This window comes from Schistocerca serialis, chromosome 2 (assembly GCF_023864345.2).
Source record: "Schistocerca serialis cubense isolate TAMUIC-IGC-003099 chromosome 2, iqSchSeri2.2, whole genome shotgun sequence".
Taxonomy (NCBI): Eukaryota; Metazoa; Arthropoda; class Insecta; order Orthoptera; family Acrididae; genus Schistocerca; species Schistocerca serialis.
In genome coordinates, this window is record NC_064639.1 from 427,404,679 (window position 1) to 427,429,860 (window position 25,182).

The 25,182-nt window shown below is 42.2% G+C and overlaps 1 protein-coding gene across 1 annotated transcript in view; it reads right to left on the reverse strand.

The window, feature by feature from the left end:
- LOC126456037 (adenylate cyclase type 3) overlaps positions 1-25,182 on the reverse strand; it is a 418,454-nt gene that overhangs the window by 167,011 nt on the left and 226,261 nt on the right. The window contains exons 8-9 of the mRNA XM_050091793.1: positions 16,679-16,791; positions 6,465-6,626 (exon numbers count right to left, since the gene is read on the reverse strand). Coding sequence (XP_049947750.1) covers positions 6,465-6,626; positions 16,679-16,791 — 275 coding nt within the window. The remainder of the gene's footprint in view (positions 1-6,464; positions 6,627-16,678; positions 16,792-25,182) is intronic.

The window sequence follows — 25,182 nt, forward strand, 5'->3', positions numbered from 1 at the left end:
AATCAAATCGTTATCAAACCAAATGGTATGTCGAATGTCGTTTAGAAATCCGTAACTCCGTCACTTGATTCTTGTCTATGGTATAATTGGACATACGTTAATGAAGCACAATAAGAAAGAAAAGAAAAGGTACAAGTGTGAGAAGTTATATGACCGTGCAACTGTTCCAGATATGTACGTGGATTTCTGCAATTGAGATTTATCACCTTTCTTCTGTTGAAAAATGGGCACCATAGCTAAAAATTTGTGACCTCCAGGGACATCTGTATTAAGAAAGTTAATCTTGGCAATGTGGAGTAAGTATCGGTTGGAAATCCAAGCTGAGTCAAAGAAGAGGATAAAAATAACTTTGTTGGTCTACCAACATTCCGTACATGTTTTTGAAGGCCCCAGCATTGGATCATGGATCCCTGTTTTATTAATGGGTTCTAAATACATTCAAGTATCTCGAGTTCATAAGATATGCTGCTGCCGCAGTTATTGGCAGATATCTCACTGGGCATAAGGCAGCCAGTGTGGTACCAACATGGTGGATGTCCCTTCTGTTCAGCACATGTAGAGGTTCAAATGGCTCTGAGCACTATGGGACTTACATCTGTGGTCATCAGTCCCCTAGAACTTAGAACTACTTAAACCTAACTAACCTAAGGACATCACACACATCCATGCCCGAGGCAGGATTCGAACCTGCGACCGTAGCAGTCTCGTGGTTCCGGACTGAGCGCCTAGAACCGCTAGACCACCGCGGCCGGCCACATGTAGAGACAGACGCATTTAGAGCGTTCAGGAAAATATAGAAAAATGTAAGTTAATGCGGATAATTAGGAAATGCAAACCCATAAAGTTCAGAAATAGCATTAATAGTGTCTTGCTTGACAGAGTCATTTCTTTTAAATATTTGGGCGCTACATTGCACAGCGATTTCAAATGGAACGAGCATTTGAGGATTATGGTAGGAAAGGCTAACGGCAGACTTCGGTTTATTGCGATGCTTCTAGCAAACTGTGGTTCATCTGTGTGGTGTCACCGCCAGACACCACACTTGCTAGGTGGTAGCTTTAAATCGGCCGCGGTCCATTAGTACATGTCGGACCCGCGTGTCGCCACTGTTAGGGATCGCAGACCGAGCGCCACCACAAGGCAGGTCTCGAGAGACGGACTAGCACTCGTCCCAGTTGTACGGACGACGTAGCTAGCGATGCACACTGACGAAGCCTCGCTCATTTGCAGAGCAGATAGTTAGAATAGCCTTCAGCTAAGTCAATGGCTACGACCTAGCAAGGCGCCATTAACAGTATATTGTCTGAAACTATAGAGTCTCACTTGTATCGTCAATAGCAATGTACCAAGGATGGATTAAAGTATTCCAGAAGCTACGTACTTTTCTTTATAGCATTCATTACGTATCCTGTTTCAGACCTCACGCCATCCTGCGTGAACTTATAGCGCGTGCCTTTCGGCTTCCTCTCATTGTGTCTAGGCTGTCTTGTCTAGACACAACAATCTGTAAAGGACACCGTCTATAGAACGCTAGTGCAACCTATTCGTGAGCACTGCTCGAGTGTTTGGGACCTGTAACACGTCAGATTAAAGGAAGACATCGAAACAATTAATGGGCAGACTGCTAAATTTGTTACCGGTAGGTCCGAACAACAGGAAGTGTTACGGAGATGATTCGGGAACCCAAATGGGAGTACCTGGAGGGAAGGCGACGTACTCTCCGACGAGCACTATTGAGAAAATTTAGGGAACCGGCATCTGAAGCTGACTGCCGAATTATTCTGTTGCCTGTAACATACACCGCGCGTAAGGACCACGAAGATGAGATAAGCGAAATTAGGGCTCGTGCGGAGCCATAGAGACAGTCGTTTTCCGTTGTTCTGTTTGCGTGAGGAACAGGAAAGGAAATGGTTAGTAGTAGTACAGGGTGCCCTTCACCGCGCCGTAAGGTGGATTGCGGAATAATCAATGTAGTTGTCTCTCAAAACAGTCTGCACACTAGCAAAATTTTGCACTTCTATACTTTTATCTGTGGCGAAAATTAAAACTGGAGGTCTTTGAGGAAATGCCTTATTACACGGACCAATGCTTCCGTTAACTCCAGATGTCATTCAACGTGCCGTATTGTTTCTCCAGGATGACTGTATAGCGCGTACCTCAAGATCAACATTTTGAGCACCTGATATGACAGCCGTTATAGTAAATACACGAACCGTACCTGAGTAACGTGTTTGCTTGCATTTGGTATAACAGGACAGACGTTGCGAAACGTCTTCTCCTGACGGCGGGACAGTGGTTTGTAAAGCTGTTAACTTAATATTACTTGATCAAGTCCCATACATGTAACGTCGCTGAATTTTCCGTGGATGCTTCTTGCAAATGCCACAGAAAAAGGTATACAGTGCCATTAAAAAGAAATTATAAACGAAAGAAATTACTTGCGAACGTCTGGAATATAGCCATATCGCCCGCTATAACTTGAGGAAGACCGTACCTCGGTATATTTAGTCATCCTGCGTATACTTGGGGTGGCCTGCCGCAGCTACTTCATCCTGCGTAACCCACACGTCATTGGCCAGTGCAGTTGTATCTGGCGACGGTGCGTTTTCCCTAATAATCTGTTTCACTCAAACGAAAGTTGTTATTTCGATGCTTTATAATAAATATCCTCTTCTTAATTATATTGGCATCATTTTCTGTCCTTTTATTTCCTTCAGACTCGCATATGACTCCTATTAAATGTATGTTCCAAAGGGCACCTACGCAACTGAAAACTAGGAGCATTGACGACAGTCAGAGAACTGTGGCATTCAGTTTGCATATTAAAATCGGATAACTGGCACACTGGAGATTTTTTCGGCCCCACTACGTGCATTACGTCAAGATCTAATAAAATTGGTAATTTTTTATATAGAAGACTGTAGATTGTTGTGTTATAATGGTTGAATTACGTGTTTGTATTGGTAGCACTGACAAAAACAGCATCGTATCGTTTCATAGTGTAAACACGCGTTGTATGTCGAAGTGCTAACGTTATTCTGAGGAAAAGTGACGAATAGATTGGTAAATCTCTCAAAAGTGAAGTATGACGCCGAAACGAAGTGTTTTTAAGAAACGTGGGTTTCACGGTAATAGATTTTCGAATGAAGGGAAAAATTGTGTTCAACATATGGCGTGTGAAGTTACAGACAATGAAATACAGTCAAACTCGTCTGTATCTAGAGAAACACCCACTAGCGCTTCGAAGATATAAAATAAAACGTTGTCATTCACAGTTTTCTCAAAACGAAAGTGATGTAAATGGTTTGTTAAGTTACATTCTGATAAATTTACACATCCTAACAAGAGTGTTAGGTGAATGTGTGTGTTGTAAAATATGTGGGGAGCCAGTTAGTTTACATGAAGACAGTGAAGTATCAAATTGACTAGCCAGGAGACTTTCCATTAATTGTGCCAGTTGTGAATATACTCATTCATTTTGGAATTCCGATGAGCGTAAAGATAATTATTTTGATGTAAATGGTAGGTAGTTTTATGGATTGAGAGCTATTGGCAAAGGACACTCTGCAGCGGAAACAATGTGTGCCATGATGAATATGTCACACCCACCTTGTAAAATCGACAAGTATGCAGGATTTATTGGAGCTGCTGTGGAATCTATTACACGTGGTCAATGAACGGTGCTGCAAACGAAGCTGTTGAAATAAATGATGGTATGACTGACATACCAGTAGCTTTTGATGGCACTTGGCAGAAGCACGGCTACAGTTCTAAGAATTCTGTTGCTATGGTGACCAGTGTGGATTCCGGAAAGGTAATAGATTTCCAGATTTTAACCAACGATTGTTATAAGTGTAAATCAGGGACTGAAGAAGGGCATATCTGTGACAGAAATTATGAAGAAACAGGTGGTGGTATGGAGGCCTCTGCAGCTATTGAAATTTTTAGTCGATCTGTGAACGAAAGGGGAGTGTGTTACACTAAGTTCTTAGGTGATTGAGACTCAAAAGCATTTAACAGTGTAGTAGCTGCTCAGCCTTATGGTGCGAAGATTATCACAAAACTGGAATGTGTCCAGAAGAGGATGCGCACTAGGTTGAGGAAGTTGAAACAAAGTTTGAGAGACCAGGAACTTTCTATTGGTAAAACCATAAGAGGCAGGCTGACAGACAAAATGATTGACGAACTACAGCAGTATTATGGGATGGCCATTAGAAATAATACTGAGGATATGTTGAAAATGAAGAAGGCATTATGGGCTACCTCCTTCCACAGACTGCTGAAAAACCAGTACGTCACCATTGCCCTCCTGGACCTGATTCATGGTGCAATTACCGCAATGCCTAGTACTCAAACAGTTCATACAGCCATAAACATTCAATTCCAGCAGAAGTCATGGATATCATAAAACCTACTTACAGAGACCTGGCAAAATGTGAATTACTGAAGAAGTGTCTGCATGGCCAGACTCAAAATCTCAATGAGCCATTCAGTGATCTTAAATGGACTAGTTTACCAAAAAATGTTTTTGTTGCAATGAAGACAATAAAGTGAGGGGTCAGTGACGCTGTTATTGCTTTTGATGATGGAAACATTGGTAGGGTGAAAGTGCTACAGCATATGCGAATTAATCCTGAGCAAACTGCATCAGAGAATTTGAACAGATGGACAAGGTTTGCATTGATAAAGCAGAGTGTGCAGCACAGTTGGCTACTAAGGAGTCCTGAAAGAAAAAAGAAAAAAAATTGGAAAAAGATCAGGAAGATGATATACAGCATAGTGTACGGTTCTCCTGAGTGACTAAAAACAATTTTTTTTTTTTTTTTTGCATATACAGGGTGTTTCAAAAATGACCGGTATATTTGAAACGGCAATAAAAACTAAACGAGCAGCGATAGAAATACACCGTTTGTTGCAATATGCTTGGGACAACAGTACATTTTCAGGCGGACAAACTTTCGAAATTACAGTAGTTACAATTTTCAACAACAGATGGCGCTGCAAGTGATGTGAAAGATATAGAAGACAACGCAGTCTGTGGGTGCGCCATTCTGTACGTCGTCTTTCTGCTGTAAGCGTGTGCTGTTCACAACGTGCACGTGTGCTGTGGACAACATGGTTTATTCCTTAGAACAGAGGATTTTTCTGGTGTTGGAATTCCACCGCCTAGAACACAGTGTTGTTGCAACAAGACGAAGTTTTCAATGGAGGTTTAATGTAACCAAAGGACCGAAAAGCGATACAATAAAGGATCTGTTTGAAAAATTTCAACGGACTGGGAAAGTGACGGATGAACGTGCTGGAAAGGTAGGGCGACCGCGTACGGCAACCACAGAGGGCAACGCGCAGCTAGTGCAGCAGGTGATCCAACAACGGCCTCGGGTTTCCGTTCGCTGTGTTGCAGCTGCGGTCCAAATGACGCCAACGTCCACGTATCGTCTCATGCGCCAGAGTTTACACCTCTATCCATACAAAATTCAAACGCGGCAACCCCTCAGCGCCGCTACCATTGCTGCACGAGAGACATTCGCTAACGATATAGTGCACAGGATTGATGACGGCGATATGCATGTGGGCAGCATTTGGTTTACTGACGAAGCTTATTTTCACCTGGACGGCTTCGTCAATAAACAGAACTGGCGCATATGGGGAACCGAAAAGCCCCATGTTGCAGTCCCATCGTCCCTGCATCCTCAAAAAGTACTGGTCTGGGCCGCCATTTCTTCCAAAGGAATCATTGGCCCATTTTTCAGATCCGAAACGATTACTGAATCACGCTATCTGGACATTCTTCGTGAATTTGTGGCGGTACAAACTGCCTTAGACGACACTGCGAACACCTCGTGGTTTATGCAAGATGGTGCCCGGCCACATCGCACGGCCGACGTCTTTAATTTCCCGAATGAATATTTCGATGATCGTGTGATTGCTTTGGGCTATCCGAAACATACAGGAGGCGGCGTGGATTGGCCTCCCTATTCGCCAGACATGAACTCCTGTGACTTCTTTCTGTGGGGACACTTGAAATATCAGGTGTACCGCCAGAATCCAGAAACAATTGAACAGCTGAAGCAGTACATCTCATCTGCATGTGAAGCCATTCCGCCAGACACGTCGTCAAAGGTTTCGGGTAATTTCATTCAGAGACTACGCCATATTATTGCTACACATGGTGGATATGTGGAAAATATCGTACTATAGAGTTTCCCAGACCGCAGCGCCATCTGTTGTTGAAAATTGTAACTACTGTAATTTCGAAAGTTTGTCTGCCTGAAAATTTACTGTTGTCCCAAGCATATTGCAACAAACGGTGTATTTCTATCGCTGCTCGTTTAGTTTTTATTGCCGTTTCAAATATACCGGTCATTTTTGAAACACTCTGTATTAAGGAGTGAGGCAACCAACGAGTACGGTAAGTGCACTTCGGAAATAATAAGAGACACACAGATGAGGCGCAAGCATACCTGGGCAGCACGACGACGCGGGCCACGGTGATGAGCAGCAGGGCGAGCGGGCAGCCCAGCACGGAGACGCTGCCGAAGGACTCCTTGTGGTGCTGGTACTCCACCTCCTTCTGCTTGTCGCTGAACGCCAGCGTCACCAGGTGCGTGTGCTTCGACAGGTCTCTGCGACACACCACAGGCGCTGTGTTAACGCCCAGCACCAGCGCTCGTACACGATCTTAATCTGTTCTCGCCACGAGTAATGGTTCTAGCACAGAAAAGGCGCTGGTGTCGATGAAATTTTTAATTTTTAATTTTTGTAAGTGCACTGCAGTGTGGTAAGTCAAATGTAGCTGATCTGTCAAATAGTTCTTAAACCAACTGTTAAATTCTGTTTTTTGTGTTTCATTTAAATGGATGAACTATAAATAGAACCACCATAAAATTCTTTTCAAAATTTTTGTCACCAGTAGAAATGTCCGCCCCCGCTAGCTGAGTGGTCAGCGCGACAGAATGTCAATCCTAAGGGCCGTGGCTCGATTCCCGGCTGGGTCGGAGATTTTCTCCGCAGGGACTGGGTGTTGTCCTAATAATCATCATTTCATCCCCATCGACGCGCAAATCGCCGAATTGCACCCGGCGAACGGTCTACCCGACGGGAGGTCCTAGTCACAAGACATTTACATTTTTACCAGTAGAAATTCTTCCAGGACAATATTTAATCGGTCTGCATTTAAACTTGTACGAAATATACGATGCCATACATATACCACAAGAACGACCACCATACAGTTTACATGAATTAACAACCGTAGAACCGTTTTGAATTAGTACAAGCGATTTTGCACACTTTTGCTTTTGCGACTGGGCTCCACTTCACATGCGTGAAAACTAAACAGCAATCGAATTAGTGGGTTTTACCTGGTGTACCTGCCCCAGAAAACGTGAAGATGATTTCATCTGACGGAAAAATTTCATCTCACTGATTTCCTCAGGTAGGCTAGAATGACATCTTTTGAATTCTACGCTACTTCTGACAACTGCATGGGGGAAAAAAGTGAGAGATGCCTGAATTGCAAAAGAAATAAAAGAAATGTATATTTCATCACGACACTGTACCTACTGTATGAAGGAACTTTGACGATGGGTTTTAAGTATGAGAGTTGATACATACTGTTGATAATACTGCTTTGTACTCAGTGGAAAGAAGAGGTGAGCTACAGGGTGGTGCAGCAGCTGTCGTAGGGAAGTTAGACAGGAGCAGAAATGAAACTTCCTGGCAGATTAAAACTGTGTGCCGGACCGAGGCTCGAACTCGGGACCTTTGCCTTTCGCGGGAAAGTGCTCTACCGACTGAGGTACCCAAGCACGACTCACGACCCGTCCTCACAACTTTACTTCTGCCAGCACCTCGTTTCCTACCTTCCAAACTTCGCAGGAGAGCTTCTGTAAAGTTTGGAAGGTAGGAGACGAGGTACTGGCAGAAGTAAAGCTGTGAGGACGGGGCGTCAGTCGTGATTGGGCACCTCAGTCGGTAGAGCACTTGCCCGCGAAAGGCAAAGGTTCCGAGTTCGAGTCTCGGTCCGGCACACAGTTTTAATCTGCCAGGAACTTTCATATCAGCGCACACTCCGCTGCAGAGTGAAAATCTGATTCGGGATCAGAAATGATTAGAGAACAAGTAAATATATTAAACAGAAGTTAACTTATAGCGCTCTACAAATGTTGCGAAATAACAATGCAAAAGAACAGACAAAAGTCGATTCCAGCTATCAGAAGAATTAAGTAAGGATAAAATTTTCAGTATAGTGTTTCACGTAGCGGCCTTAAAGTGATTCTGGAGGGTCTGAACATACACCACCAGACCACGGGGTTATAGACGGTCAGATAGGAAAAGGAACATGCTTCCAGAAATAACCGATGAAGAGAATTTATTAAAGCTGAATGATGACTCGGCGACTCGCGTCAATACGCCTAGGCAAGGAAAGTTGGCAGCCGACCTAATTGGAAGTTTCATATCAGCGCACACTCAGCTGCAGTGAAAATTTCATTCTGGAAACATCTCCCAGGCTACGGCTAAGCCATGTCTCCGCAATATCCTTTCTTCCAGGAGTGCTAGTTTTGCAAGGTTCGCAGGAAAGCTTCTGTGAAGTTTGGAAAGTAGGAGACGAGTTACTGGCGGAAGTAAAGCTGTGAAGACAATGCGCGAGTCGTGCTTGGGTAGCTCAATTGGCAGAGCACTTGCCCGCGAAATGCAAAGGTCCCGACTTCGAGTCTCGGTCCGACACACAGTTTTAATCTGCCAGGATGTTTCTTATTATGGTGTTACTCGAAGTGACTCGTATACTGGTGCAGACTAGAATATCCGACAAGGATCGGGTCACCTGTCGCTTCTAATTCCTCAGCCAGGAGACCAAGCGAGTTGGGGCAGTGGTTAGCACACTGGAATCGCGGTTCAATCCCGCGTCCGGCCATCCTGATTTAGGTTTTCCGTGATTTCCCTAAATCACTCCAGGCAAATTCCGGGATGGTTCCTTTGAAAAGGGACGGCCGACTTCCTTTCCCATCCTTCCCTAATCTAATGAGACCGTTGACCTCGCTGTTTTGCCTCTTCCCCCCAAACAACCCCAAACCTCAACCAGGAAAGTCTACCAAAATTCGTTATCATATGTATATATAGGATACACGGAAAGCTGATTGGGAGATGTGCAAGACAAGGAAGTAATTGAAGATACATACGTCGCCGTAGCGGCGTATACAACTTGCAGAAGCCATCACAAATTCGCCTACGAAGCCATACAGCAAAAGCGGACGCGTTATATGCCAAGACGCTCTCAAGGGAATGGGGGAGACAGAACACAAAGGAAATATGAATCAAGACATTAATGCGAACTCACCACATTAGACCCTTAAACGTGCGATTGCGAAAGCCAAAATTACTTTGAAACGAAAGTAAAGAAAAAGTTGGAAGACATCTGTTCGGCTTTCACTAAAACCATCACTTGTAGAAATTTGGCAGAAAATCAAGCGCTTCGCTAACAGAGGGAGAACCACGTTACAGAAGGTTCTCCATAGCAGTACCTCTCAGAGGGAATCCTACAGGAACTTCCACCCCTCCCTCTCTTTCGCCGGCTTACAGACCACAAGAAAGATATGAGGATGCAACGCACGATCTTTTGCAACTGTGTAGTCTAATAGAGATGAAAAAAGAACTATTAAATGCAAAACATATACTGCAACTGAATTTGAAAATATTAACTAAATGTTTTGGCACTCCCAAAAATAGGGAAAATAACCTACTTAAGATCTTCAATAGAGTACCGATCAACGCATCGTTATTCCATCCATGAAACTAGCAAGGACAGTGACAGTTAAGAAACAAGACAAGGGTAAAAAATTTGGTTGAATTCTAGAGGTTTAAATAACTGTCGCTCACAAATCCCTAAGCTAAAATAAATACTTATTGGTAATTTTTGGGATTTAACAAGTTCATCCGATAATGGTTAACTACCGATGTTAACGCATAAGCTGATTAACTAGGGGTGCGTCCATAAGATTTGCTCAGATATACAACAGGTATTATTGTGCTGGAAAATCATCATCGGAAATGATGTACAAACAATGAAGAATGCCGCTTGCCGAAAGGATCTATCTTGCTTTTCAAAACATATAGGATCTCTGGCATCGCTGCGGCTGGAAAAAGATCCTACATGAACGGAACCAACGACGACTGAAGAGAATCGTTCAACGTGACAGAAGTGCAACTCTTCCGCAAATTTTTGCAGGTTTTAATACAGGGCCATCACCAATTGTCAGCTGCGAACCATTCAACGAAACGTCATCGATATGGGCTTTCGGAGCCGAAAGCCCACTCGTGTACCCTTTATGACTGCAAGACACAAAACTTTACGCCTCGCCTGAGCCCGTCAACACCGACATTGGACTGTTGATGACTCGGAACATGTTGCCTCGTCGGGCGAGTCATGAATCCAAGGAACTTGCAAGTCAGCAGGAGACTGTTCAAGCTGGTGAAGAGTCTGTAATGGTGTGGGGTATGTGCAGTTGGAGTGATATTGGACCGCTGAAACGTCTAGATAAGACTCTGACAGGTGAAACGTAAGCATCCTGTCTGTCCACCTGCATCTATTCATGTCTATTGTGCATTTCGGTGGGCTCTGGCAATTCCAGTAGGACAATGCGACACCCCACACATCCAAAATTGCTGCAGTGTGCTCTAGGGACATTGTTGTGAGTTTAAACACTTCCGCTGGCCACCAAACTCCCCAGACATGAACATTATTGATCATATCTGGGATGCCTTGGAACGTGCTGTTCCGAAGAGATCTCCATACCCTCGTACTCTCACGGATTTATGGACAGCCTGCAGGATTCATGGTGTCGGTTTCCTCCAGGAGTACTTCAGCTATTAGTCGAGTCCAAGCCACGTCATTCTGCGGCACTTCTGCATGCTCGCTGTGGCCTTACACGTTTCTATGCAGGTGTACCAGTTTCTTTGGTTCTTCAGTGTACGAAACTTACGGAAAGATTAACCATCACTTGAGTGTATGATATGCTTTTTTACACGATCTGGATTTCAGCCTCTTCAAGTTTTACAAATTTAAAAAAAATCGTCTTACTTTTGTAGATCACACGATGAGTTGTGTTCCATACAAGTCAGATGATCCGTACCAGATAGGGTTGCTAGAAGAGATAGAGAAGATCCAACGGAGAGCAGCGCGCTTCGTTACAGGATCATTTAGTAATCGCGAAAGCGTTACGGAGATGATAGATAAACTCCAGTGGAAGACTCTGCAGGTGAGACGCTCAGTAGCTCGGTACGGGCTTTTGTTAAAGTTTCGAGAACATACCTTCACCGAAGAGTCAAGCAGTATATTGCTCCCTCCTACGTATATCTCGCGAAGAGACCATGAGGATAAAATCAGAGAGATTAGAGCCCACACAGAGACATACCGACAATCCTTCTTTCCACGAACAATACGAGACTGAAATAGAAGGGAGAACCGATAGAGGTACTCAGGGTACCCTCCGCCACACACCGTCAGGTGGCTTCGGAGTATGGATGTAGATGTAGATGTAGATGATTCCTGACATTTGTAACACTTGATGAAAGGCTTGTGTAGATAAACATATGATACTGGCAAATGGCGGTTATAACTTTCCATAACAACCCAGTCGTTTACGAAATTATGCAGCGTGTCAGTCGGCTATACACACAGAAAAAGATGCCATGTTAAACTAGTCAAAGACGACAACAGCATCCATGGCGACGAGCAGGTCGACGAACTGGCTAAACAAGGTGCAGCTTCAGGAACGCGATGCCTTTCAAGGTTACCGCACACACGATGAGAATGAAGTGTGACGAGGAAGGGAGAGCAACAATCAACAACAAAGGGAAACATATAAAACGACAGATCCTGTGATCCCGACAACGCTTTGATATAAAAAAGCAAGCGGTTCAAGAGAATATTATACAACCATTGAACGAATAAAATTCAGTCACCGCTTACATCGCCTTGGACTGATCAACAACCCTCTTTTTACTTCTGGCAAAGAAGAAGACATGAACATTATAATACCGTAACGTCCCGAGAGGACAAGAGGAATCGGAATCTAAATCAATTGTATAGTATTTGATACAGAGGCCCCCACAGCGTTACCACTCTTCTCGGAACGACAACATTGGGGGTTTTAAACTCATATACTCACCTCCTAAGGAATTAGGAGTGTCCAGATGGTCAGGCACAGTAAATTGCGCATCCTTTGAGTGCCGTAAATTTTCATTATTTGGTCAGAACGGACCAGCAACACGAGACCATATGCAAGGACTGCTACTCGGAGGAAACAGATGGTTCAAATGGCTCTGAGCACTATGCAACTTAACTTCTGAGGTCATCAGTTGCCTAGAACTTAGAACTAATTAAACCTAACTAACCTAAGGACATCACACACATCCTTGCCCGAGGCAGGATTCGAACCTGCGACCGTAGCGGTCGCTCGGCTCCAGACTGTAGCGCCTAGAACTGCACGGCCACTCCGGCTGGCGAGGAAACAGAGACAAGAAGGAGAATCGCGTTGCTTGGATGACGCAACCCAGTTACTGAATAAGTCAGACGACAAATAGGACACATACATTCTTGTAGATCCTTCTTTAGTCGAAAATAATACATTTTTTAAACGGAAGTCAATTTAAATTTTAAGCTCTACGCTCATTGTACGCATATAATTTTTTTAAAAATACATACCTTTCTTGCAATAAATGGGTTTAAATGTTGTGCATTCGTAAAAATCAAAATTGACAAGTGTTACTAATTTGTATAAGTTACGGTTGGCTGTATGGGCATGAAACCAATGGACAGTAAGAATAAGATTTTATTGATCAGGTTTTCTTTTTTACCACGTATAAAAAGTGATTTATTTGTAAAACTTTGGATCGAATGAAGAGGTTGTGGCTGTGTCAGTCGTATGTGGCAGTTTTCCACAACTTATAGGATCTCGACAGGAGAAAAAAGACAAATAAACTTTGGCATAGTCAATTCATCCAAACGGGAACTATGTCGAAAATTAAATGCATTTTAACCTAATTTGTCACTCATAGGTAGAGAAACTTGTACTGTACTCTTTACAGAAGCGTAACAATTGACTCAGTTCCGTGAGTGTGTGTTACAGGTAATATAACTCCTGGAACTGGAGAGTGGTGTAAGATATCCTGTTAATATATGGAAACTGCAGTAATCGCGATTTTTTACCAGGCTCGCCAACGATCATTTTATATCATCTGTGACGAATGAAAGGCGACAGAAAGTGTGGTTTCCATGTACTGGTTACTAAATAAAACTGATAATGTCAAGAAATAGCGCTGCCTGCATCGTGTATCGCACCTGTCGTTTGTTTGTGGCAATCGCATTTTAAAAACCATGGAAAGCTAAATTGATAATTGCGTTGTAAGACTGACGTTATTTAATGTTACGCTTTTCTTTTATCATTTTATTAACAGAGATTTCCTGCGCTTGGGCCATCATATAGGATGATTATAATTAAACTTCCGCTACATGAGAGGGGTCCCCATGAGAAACGGGTCACCTTAGAACACTGAAACTTTGTGGAAATTTTTGTGAGGACATAGTAACTAAACCATAGTAAAAAAATTGTAAATTTGTGGTAAGTTCTTATGGGAGAAATTGCTTAGGTCATCGGCTGCTAAGCTTACACAGTACTTAATATAACTTAAACTAACTTACGCTATGGACAACACACGCACCCATACCCGAGAGAGGACTCGAACCTCCGACGGGGGCGGGGGGGGGGGGGGGGGAGCCGCGCGTAGGGGGAGCCGCGCGGACCGTGACAAGACGCCCGATACCGCGCGCACCGTGACAAGACCCCCTTGACAGCGCGGCTACCCCGCGCGGCAAACCGTTGAGAAAAAAAAGAAGCACGTTTTAATTTCCGTATGAGAGGGTAACATTAGTTATCTGCGTACCATGTTTATGCTATAGGTTATAAACGTTTCTCAATGTGACGACCATCTGCATCCACGACAGCCTGGAATCGCACTAGAGATTTCATTTCAAAACCGTTCGCAGCACTTTTCGTGCGGTGGAACAAGGGATGTTCAGCTTTCGTGACACAGCTCGAGCACTGCTTGAAGATCGCACACTGCGTCCAACATCCTCAGCTATGGCAACAGTAGCCTGTTCGACAATTTGTTGCACAGTTGGTCGTCAGTCTCTCCCACAAACGCCGCGCGAAGTGGTTGCGCGGTTTGAGGCGCCATGTCACGGATTTTTCTCCCACAAGCAATTTCGAAGTCACCAGTTAATTCCAATTTCCGAATAATGTTCTTCAACCCCGGATTAGAATAGAATCTCTCCCTTTTCCTTTAATGCCCCGATACTAGCGAAGAGCTGCGGCACTGTTGCTGTTGTTTTGATAAAACAGCAATACGAGCAAAGTCCTGTTCACCTTTCCAGAACCATGTCGACTGTCTGCAATTGCAATGCACACTGATGTTTGTGTTTCAGCCCTAAGTCGCCGTATCAGTACCAGCGCCCGTCAGCAAATCATGACACTAACACTACTTACAACGCAAATTCTACGGCGTACAGTCTGAACATCATTTCCATATATCTGAGCATCCATAAAGTAAATAGTTTTCCGTATAAATTTGTACGTCGTATTAATTAAAAGATCATCATTCTACGCACATTATCTTAGTGGACACTATAATAGGTTCAAAATGGTTCAAATGGCTCTGAGCACTATGGGACTCAACTGCTGTGGTCATAAGTCCCCTAGAACTTAGAACTACTTAAACCTAACTAACCGAAGGACATCACACACATCCATGCCAGAGGCAGGATTCGAACCTGCTACCGTAGCGGTCGTGCGATTCCAGAGTGTAGCGCCTTTAACCGCTCGGCCACTCCGGCCGGCTTAGAATAGATTATTTTCCATCAATAAATGACTTAAATGTTATCGGAAATAAGTCGCAGTATGTCTGCCTGAATTCGGTGCCTTACGATTAATGTCAATCCCCCTATTGTCTGAGCTACTCAGGTACGACACTCTGTGTTCTGCCAGTAGCTCTCTCATACTGCAGAGTGGAAGATTCTTTGTAAAACAACCCATAGACTTTAGCGAAGCCTTTTTCTGCTATAACTACATTTGCATGAATATTCTCCAAACCACTGTCTCACGTTCGGTGGAGAATACATACCAATATTAGCCACATCCTATCATATTATGTTCGCGAGAAAAACCTGAACACTGGCATCAATACAAGTTCTAATCTCAGCTAACCTATTCTCATGAGCCTTACGTGACATATACTGTGGAAACAGAAATGTTGCACACTATTTCTCGAACTCCCTTTCTCTGAAATTAGCCAAAAGGCTTATGCAAGAACTTTGTTGCCTTTCTCCCAAAAATTCCCATTTAATTTCTCGGAGCTTCTCTGTTAAATTTTCGAATGGACTGTGCTGAGCTATTACGATAGTTGCAGCACGACACTAAATTTATTCGATTTCTAGTGTCTAGTTGATAAGAGTTCCAAACACCGCAATAAAAGTTGAGAATCGAATGCAACTTTGTCTTTTACTTTTTAATTATCTTTTTCTACAAGCGCTCCGTTATTTTTCAGCATTCTCACAAAAAATTTTAGTATTCCATTCCCCAACCATTTCTTTTCGTAATGCTGATTTTGTGCAAGAGAGTTTCTGTGAAGTTTGAAAATTAAAAAAGGGGCACTAACAGATTTGAACAATGAAGGAGGAACGAGATTCCCACTTTTACAGCTCGGGTAGAAAGAACAAAAGACAGAGAGTACGGATCACAGTCTCTATACAGTACACGGTTTTAATCTGCCTGGATGTTTCATAACAGCGGATACGCCGCTACAGAGTGACAAATTATTTGGCTATATTCGAACATACACTAGGATAAGCGGCACCCTGGTTCTTCGGCACGATCCTGTTAAGTATATTTTGCAACCAAAGAAAGTGCTTTGTAGGTCACTTTAAATTACTATGAGAAGCTCTGCTGTCTTATTCCTGCCAGAAGTCCAACTGCGTCGAAACAGAAGATGTAACAGTCAACCCCCACTGCAAGGAACAATGACTTTGCCATTCTTCTTGGTGAAACGAATTTTTCGTGTAAATAAGACAATTAAAATGCTGCGTGAGACGATAAGTGGCGCCAGTGATCTCTCAAGTTTTCCTGGCGTCATTAATTGATGGCGTGCTTTCCCATCTCCAGTGGCTGAAGATGCGAAGGCACACTATTAAACAGCACCAGTGCTTGGGACAAGGTAAGAAATAGATGTAAACAGACAACAAATTAACTACTGATGATGATATAAAGTAAAACTAAACTAATTTCAACAAACTAATAATTTATGAAAACTGTGAAAGTTGTCATAAACTAGACATTATCTTTGATAACTGTATTGCTACTCGAGAGTGAAACATTAAATGTTTGATGCTTTTATTATATTCTACTTCTTAATATAGAAGAAGGATCTAACGAATGACAATTTATATCACAATGTGTTACATGGTACATGAAATAGTTTTCATGACTCACCCCGTTTATTGATAATTAGACAAAAATGAAAGAAATTCTCTGATTTAGTGATACAGATGAAAATTAACCACGATATGAAACGTGTCGGTATTTCCGGCTCCCATTCTGAGTGTACAAAATGGTTCCATGCCTACCTCTGGCCGTCCCTGTTCACCAGCTCCTCGCGTAGCCGCTTCTTGAAACTCTCCGAGTCCTCTCTCCCTCGCCCGTTTCCCAGCACGTGGTTCTCCTCCACAGGACTGGCACACTGCGGACAAAATACATATCAGAGCCACGTTTAATACAAGTCTGTTCAGTAACAGTGGGAATAATGCGAGTAAAATTGCGGTTGCGCTATCAATAATACAAATTTAAAAACTATCGATTGAACTAAATACCTGAGGATTGCAATTACACACAACTTATAATGGGAACCATCACGTTGAAAATGTTGTTGGATAAGCCAACCAAAGACTGAATTTTATTGGCAGAACATTTGTAAGGTTCAACAAATCTACTACAGAGACTGACTACACTAGCTTCTACATCCCCTGTTACAGTACGGAGATGGAGTGGCAGTCACTAAACCATAGGTGTTTTTGTTTGCGGAGAGCTTTTCACAAAATTTCAAGTACCATTCGTTTCTTCCGAACGCCAAAATATTTTGTTGAGTCTCAGGATTCAGGGAAAAGTGATCATGGTAATAAAATAAGAGAAATCAAAGCTTGCATATGAATATTTAGGTATCCATTTTCCCACAAGCTATGCGAGAGTGGAATGGTCGAGAAATAGTCTAAAATTGTTTCTGTGAATACTCTGTGAAGTACTTCATCGTGGATTACCGGGTACTGATGTAGATGTAGATGTAGAAAAGGAAAATAACAACTGAATGGCAAGAATTTCAAGTGAAACAATACACCGGACAAAGCGCTAATCACGATAAAACGCTAATATCGAGTAACAACGCCTCTAGCATTCATAAAGGCCTCACTTCGGGGAGGGAGAGAAACCACAAGTTTCTTCAGGTAAAACACGTCCAGAAGAAACTCCACATTCGTCATTAGATCCCGTAGAGCTACCAAATTGCAGGCCAATTAAGTGCTATGTTTCAGGTGGCATCACAAATAGCCTCAGATATTTTCCTATGGGATTCAGATAGTAGCGATTTAGCGGGACAGTCGAGGACCCATAGGGTGCCTGAGTGTTGGTCATACCAGGACGCGTGCGTGCAGCGCTCTGTAAAGACAGCAGAGTCCACAGCATATTCACCGCGAAGAAGTAGAAGAAACGGCAACTCCTGGTCACCGTGAGTTAGTTACTTAGTATCATGTTCCTTGCCTAATTTTCTCGATAAATTGTAATGACGTGGAACGAGCCATTTTACCTCCATGTAACAAATTAATTTGTAAATACAGTCACATGATGACCAATTTTTTAATGTACACATATGAGTTAGTAATTCCTACCCACCTCTTTTAAAAATTACATTAATATAAATTCTTCTACGCATTATAAGGAATTGTCAAGGAGAAACGATTTTTGTTAGTTATCAAATTTTAATTTGCTGTCTGTCAGACATTTGATATCACTGGGCAAAGCAATTCACGTTTTAGTTCTAAAGACCTTAACATGGAGCGATGAATGCAATTTTATCTTCCAGTACTGTAAATTGTATATGTTATTTTTCCTTTTGAACTGCAGTGGATTATTACCAAAAATCATGACGGCATAAATATACTGTGAAGCAGCAGCCAAAATGCCCAACTCCTTAAACAGATGTTCACATGATACGAAACGAGTGTGCACCACTTACGGCACATTTTTGAGCAATGAAGACTCCCTTTCTGAATTACGAAGTACCGCACAATATTATTTCATATTACATTATTGAATGAAAATATGCAATATATGTCAACTTACTGATTTGTCTCTTCCCAAGATTTTCAGGGATTGTAGGTGCAAATGTGGCTGAACTAAGTTGTTTTAGGAGTTCCAAAATGCACTTTTTCCAGTTTAAGTTCTCATCAATATGTTGTTGTTGTTGTGGTCTTCAGTCCAAAGAGTTTTTTGGTGCAGCTCTTCATGCTACTTTACCCTGTGTAAGCCTCTTCAGCTCCGAGTAACTACTGCATCCTATAGCCCTCTGAATCTGCTTACAGTATTCATCTCTTAGTCTTCTTCTATGTTTTTTACCTCCTGCAATTCCCTCCAGTACAGTGTTGGTGATCCTTTGATGTCGCAGAATGTGTCTTATCAACCGATCACTACTTTTGATCAAATTGTGCTACCAATTTCTTGTCTCCCCAATTCTGTTCAGCACTTTGTGATCAGTTAAGTGATCTACCCATGTCATATTCAACATTCTTCTGTAGCATCACTTTTCCAAAGCTTCTGTTCTCTTTTGCTCTAAACTGATTATCGTAAATGTCACTTATATACATGGCTGTAGTCCAGACAAATACTTCCAGAAAAGTCTTCCTAACATTTAATTCTATATTCGATGTTAACAAATTTCTCTTCTTCAGAAATGCTTTTCTTGCCATTGCCAATTTACGTTTTATATCTTTGCTGCCCAGATAACAGAATTCATCTACTACTTCAAGTGTCTCGTTTCCTAATCTGATTCCCTTAGCATCACTTAATTTAATTCGAATATATACCATTATTCTTGTTTCGCTGTAGCTGATGTTTATCTTATGTCCATCTTTCAAGACGCTGTACATTTCATTCCACGCCTTTTCCGTGTCCTTTACTGCCTGTATCTGACAGAACTACAATGTCACTGAAAAACCTCATAGTTTTTATTTCCTTTACCAGCACTTTAATTCCAACTCCAAATTTTTCATTTGTTTCCTTTAGTGCTTGTTCAGTTAAAGATTGAATAACATCGGGGGTAGGTTACAAACCTGTCTCACTCCCTTCTCAACCACTGCTTCCCTTTCATGCCTGTCCACTCTTACTATTGTCATCTGGTTTCTGTACAATTTGTAACGGACCTTTCGTTCACTGTATTCCAGTCAACATTGTCAAAAGCTTTTTCTAACTCTACAAGTATTACAAATATAGGTTTAACCTATCTTCTAAGGTAAGTCGTAAGGTCAGTATGGCCTCGCATGTCCCTACATTTCTACGGAATCCAAACTGAGCTTCCCCGAGATCGGCTTCTATCAGTTTTTCCATTCTACTGTAAAGAATTCATGTCAGTATTTTGGAAACGTGATTTATTAGACTGATAATTCGGTAATTTTCACACCTGTCACCACCTGGTTTCCTTAGAACTGGGATTATTACATTCTTCTTAAAGTCTGAGTGTATTTAGCCTATCTCATACATGTTGCACACCCGATGCGAGAGTATTGTCATGGCTGGCAGGAGTTCTGACGGAACAGTGTCTCCTCCCAGGGCCTTGATTCAAATTAAATCTTTCAGGACTCTTCAAATTCTTCTCGCAGTATCGTATTTCCCATCTCACTTTCATCAACGTCCACTTCCCTTTCTATAACGCTGCCTTCAAGTTTATCTCCCTTCTACGGTCTCTCTACATACTCGTTCCACCTTTCACCTTCCCCTTCTTTGCTTGGAGTGGTTACTCATCTGAGCTCTCGATATTCATACAGCTGCTTCTCTCTTCACCAAAGTCCTCTTTAATTTTCCTGTAGGCGGTATCTATCTTTCCCCAAATAAAATATGTTTCTAAATCCTTATATTTGTCCTCTAGTCATTCCTGCTTAGCCATTTTTCACTTTCTGTCAATCTGACTTTCTAAGCGTTTGTATCCTTTTCGCCTCCTTTATTTGCTGCATTTTTATATTTTCTGCTTTCATCAATTAAATTAGTATGTACACTTAAATATTTTGAAGTTTCCACCCCTTTATTTCCTCGTCATATATTACGTGTATCATTGGTGTGCCGTATTTTAGTGACTATAAAGGCTACGGGCTATAAGACGCACCTTAATTTGTAAGCACTAATTTAAAAAAAAATATTTATTGGATTGCAAAGCCAGACTAAAAAATTCTTAGTCTATAAAACCGACCTGACCTTTAAAATCCCTGAAAATCGCCGCAATTCTTGAAAGATTTGACAATAATGTCTTCTCTCACACTAGACCACGACTGTTGTATCCACTAACACACTTGTTTGATTGTAGGTCGATTTAAAGCTCCCTTCGGCGTGAATTCACGTTGGGTTTCATACTCATCCATTTATTCATTCCTCTCTCATATACACTTTAAATGGTTTATTTATCGAGGCGTCAAGATGTTGCAATCGTGAAGTAAATCCTCCCGGAATAACAGCAAGCTATGTACTTCCCTGTCTCAATTTCTCTTTCACAGAATTTTTCAAGTGACTACTAAATTGATCAAGCACAAGAAGAGAACTCTTTTTGAATAAAGCACCTCTCCTTCTCCTCTACCCTCTGTTAATTCATAATTTCATGCCAGCCTCGTCCATCTAACCCTTGTCATGTACGTGAACAACAAAAGCTGGCGGTATTTCAGAAGGTTTTAACATCGGTTTGCTCTTGGAAATGATCACTGAATTAAGTTTAGTACCGTCTTTTCTAAGATATTTTGGTTTTGGTTCGCATGCAAAGTCCATGACGCACCTACCAATTCCACCCTTAGAATCTGTTAACTTCCACTATAGTGCTAGCTTACCATCATGTATCAGAATCATTTTTGTATTAATTCCAATGTTATTTTTACGGTGTCCTTGACTCCATTTCAGTACATCATCTTCTAGTTTTGGCCATTTTGCTTTCAGTCCTCTATTTGCACATTTAGTCTTCCTCATTGTTCTTTCAGTACTTCTTTACTAGTCCGCCAGTTGCGAATGGTTTTGTCTATTGGTGGGGGGGGGGGGGGGGGCGAAATGCTGCTGGACTCATCTGTTTCCACGTTCTTCTGCATATGTTATTACTTTCAATTTATAGTTCGCATCATATGAATACCTTTTCTTTTCATTACGAAACTAGCTACTAGCAAAAATATTGTAATGTTACCGACAACACAAATCACTTTCTCGTTCACTGGCATTGTAGACTGCAATTACTCACCATATGCTAGACAGAGTTCTGGGTTTGTTACGGCGGGGTGAGAGGGAGACAGTTTTGGCAAGCTTGTGAATCCTCGCAACTGATGTCCGTCGCATCGGAGCACTGCTGCTGCCAATTGAATCCAATGTTGCCAGGCGGAGATATATATGGCCATTTTTAAGACTGGTGGGAATTTTAAATCAAACACTGGACATTTTTATATTAATTTGGAGTTTGAGACGCACTTCAATTTTGGAGGCAATTTTTCAAAGAAAATATAATCCCAGAAATACGGTAGTGCCTCTAGATATAAGGAATTACGTAGGTTGTGTCATTTTAATATTGAGTGTGAGACCATTCGCAAAGAACCAGTCAATATACTATTAAGAGCTTTGTTTAACATTTCTTCTGTGGTTGTATGTATGGTTATATTGATTCAATTCTAATGTAATCCACAAAAGTAAATAATTCTGCTTATTTTACATTAGAAGGAAGATCGTTTACGTATATGCCGAGCAATAGCAGACATAAGATGGTGCCTTGGAAAAACTCTTACGTGATTTTTCCTCAAACAGAAGAATCTACATCTCTACTAAAGCCATCCACCCTCACCACCCAGCAGGCCGGCGTGGCCGTGCGGTTCTAGGCGCTGCAGTCTGGAACCGAGCGACCGCTACGGTCGCAGGTTCGAATCCTGCCTCGGGCATGGATGTGTGTGATGTCCTTAGGTTAGTGGGGTTTAATTAATTCGAAGTTCTACGCGACTGATGACCTCAGAAGTTAAGTCGCATAGTGCTCAGAGCCATTTTTTTTCTTTTTTTTTTTTTTTGGAGCGGACATTTAGGGTCTCGTAGTGGTTCTCCAACGGGCCTGCTGGACACTCGCATTCGGCCTTTCACTCGTGAACTATTTTGTCATGAATTATTCCTATGGTTCTGCCCCAAAGGCCGTCTTTTTCGTGAATCCCGCAGCCTCTACCGATCCTTCCTCCGCACTAGTGAATCACGGTAGCTCAGCGTGTTCGGCCAGAGAGTTAGCTGCCTTCTGCAATTAAAATTAAAAAAAAGCTGAGTGAACGAATCGATGATGAACTTTAACAGGTATCATGGGACGTCCGCTCCGAACATTTCCAACAAACAATTACGATCAAAATGATATCAGAAAAAAAAGAGTGGACAGCGCGCCGGCTTGTCATGCCTTGGGGCTCGGGTTCGATTTCCGGCTGGGTTGATTTTCTCCGCTCAGGGAGTGGGTGTTTGTGTCGTCTTCATGATCATCATTTCATCCTCATCAACGCCCAAGTCGCCGAAGTGGCGTCACCTCAAAAGACTTGCGCCAGACGATCAGATCTCCCCACCGGGAGGCCCTCGCGACACGACATTTCATTTCAGTTAGAGAAATAAACATCACGATTCATGTTCACCGTAATATGAATGATTGTACCCAAGTCATGCTGCGAAAAACACCTTAGAAACATCACAGAACCACCACGAGCCTTAACCATGCTGTTCACACACTGCAGGTCTCATTAGGCGATCGGTGGACTCGACACCTTGCGTCATTTGAAAAGCAGCAAAGTCGTGACTTGTTGGACTACACTACACGCCTCCAGCCAACTACCGTCGAGATTCTCTACTGTTTAAACCTCTAGCGACATGCAACTTTTTGTGCCTCTGTGAGCAGAGGTTCCCGAGTTTAGACAGATTGAACAATTTATCTAGAAGCTACATTCAATGCGTGGTCATGGGCACGTGGAAGCACGATAGCTTCATTCTGCCGTTCTGTCAGGCTTCCAGGTCGACCTATTTTTTCACGCTGGTTCCATGCAAGCGGTTGGCATACACATCAGTTCACTGCCATTAACGACATCAGCGGTGGTGTATCACACGTCCACCTGCTAACAGTTCTACGCCGTCTACAGCACTCTTTTGAGATGCTGACTGTATAATTTCTCCTGCGGGCTTACGAATATGTCTCGAATGAAAAACAGCCCACAGTTGCACTAAATTCTGTTTATTTTAAACCTTGACCATGGTTTCTGCTATAATAATATAGCCTTCTTCAGAAGTCATACACACTAATAAATGAAAAATGCCTTAGCCCAGAAGCTACGTCAAGACCAGTAAAATAACTTCAATAGACCTAAGCCTGTTTCGAATAGAAGTAAAATTACATATGGAAACGTATGTCCTGCGCCACTACCTCTGTTATACTGGGCAAAATTTTGACGACCGTGCGACCAGTATAACAGAGGTAGTGGCGCAGGACATACGTTTCCATATGTAATTTTACTTCTGTTCGAAACAGGCTTAGGTCTATTGAAGTTATTTTACTGTCTTGACGCAGCTTCTGGGCTAAGGCATTTTTCATTTATTAGTGTGAATGACTTCTGAAGAAGGCTATATTATTATCGCAGAAACCATGGACAAGGTTCAAAATAAACAGACTTTAGTGCAACTGTAGGCTGTTTTTCATTCGAGACAATTTCGTAACGGTTGCTGTTGTCGTTGCCATGATGAAAATAATAACTTAAGAATATGCTGCGTTACGTGATATGGCAAAATGAACAGTTTTTTATTCCACTTTACAGATAGTCTCTGAATTCAGTAAAATATCAGTATACAACCATTTTAAATTCAACATACTCAGGAAAGTGAACAGGGATTATATAGAATGTTATCGCTATAAGTTCAGGTATTTCTACTGATGAGAGAGGACAATGCGCTGGACATCATTATGTCATTATTTACTTCATTTGCAGACTAACAGTTTTAGCTATTACGAGTGGCATGTTTTCAGGTTAGTTAAGACCTCAGTGTACACGAGACACAAGCAAGCCATTAATGCTCGTTTGCACTGGATAACACGCCAGGTATTGAAAAGTGGACACGTGGATGAAAAATGGAAAGCCTATGCTAATAGGCGTCGACAACTATGCTGCGCAGTTACCTCCGTGCAGTAAGCATCAGGTAGTAAGACGCAGAGAAAAAACAACTAACTCGCTGAAGTGGGTACATATATTACTTGGCAGCTGCTAAGGAACGGAGAAATTGTTGGGCAGAAATAATGACAGGCAATGAGGTACGACACTTAATTCAGTGCATACGTAATAGAGATGGAGTGCTGTATTTGAAACGAAAAATTATAGAGATTTCACCACATGAGAAAGCAATATAACATACATAAATAGCGTTCGTATTTAACACAGGTCAGACTCTCAAAATAAAGGCCGGTGTACGCCTCTCAGTAAGGAATGTGCCCTCCTGGGGAACTTAATGCACATTTTGTACCTATCATTCATGCTGGTTATCAAACTATTGATGAATTATTGGGGAATATTGCCCAACTCCTCTCTCATGTCGATTTTCAGTTCATGCACAGTTCAGGGAGAGGGTGTACGTTGAGAAACACGTATACCAAGATCGTCCCAGACATGCTCTAAATGGTTTATGACTTCATATCCGAGGAGTACGCAGGCCATTCCATACGTTCAAATAAATTCACTTTCCAGTGTGTCCGACGCCTCAGCGGTTCTGCAGGGGCCGGCATTGTCATCCACTTCCAGAGAGTCGGAATCATCGTTCCCGTGAACAGACGAACATGATTCAGAATAATCTACCC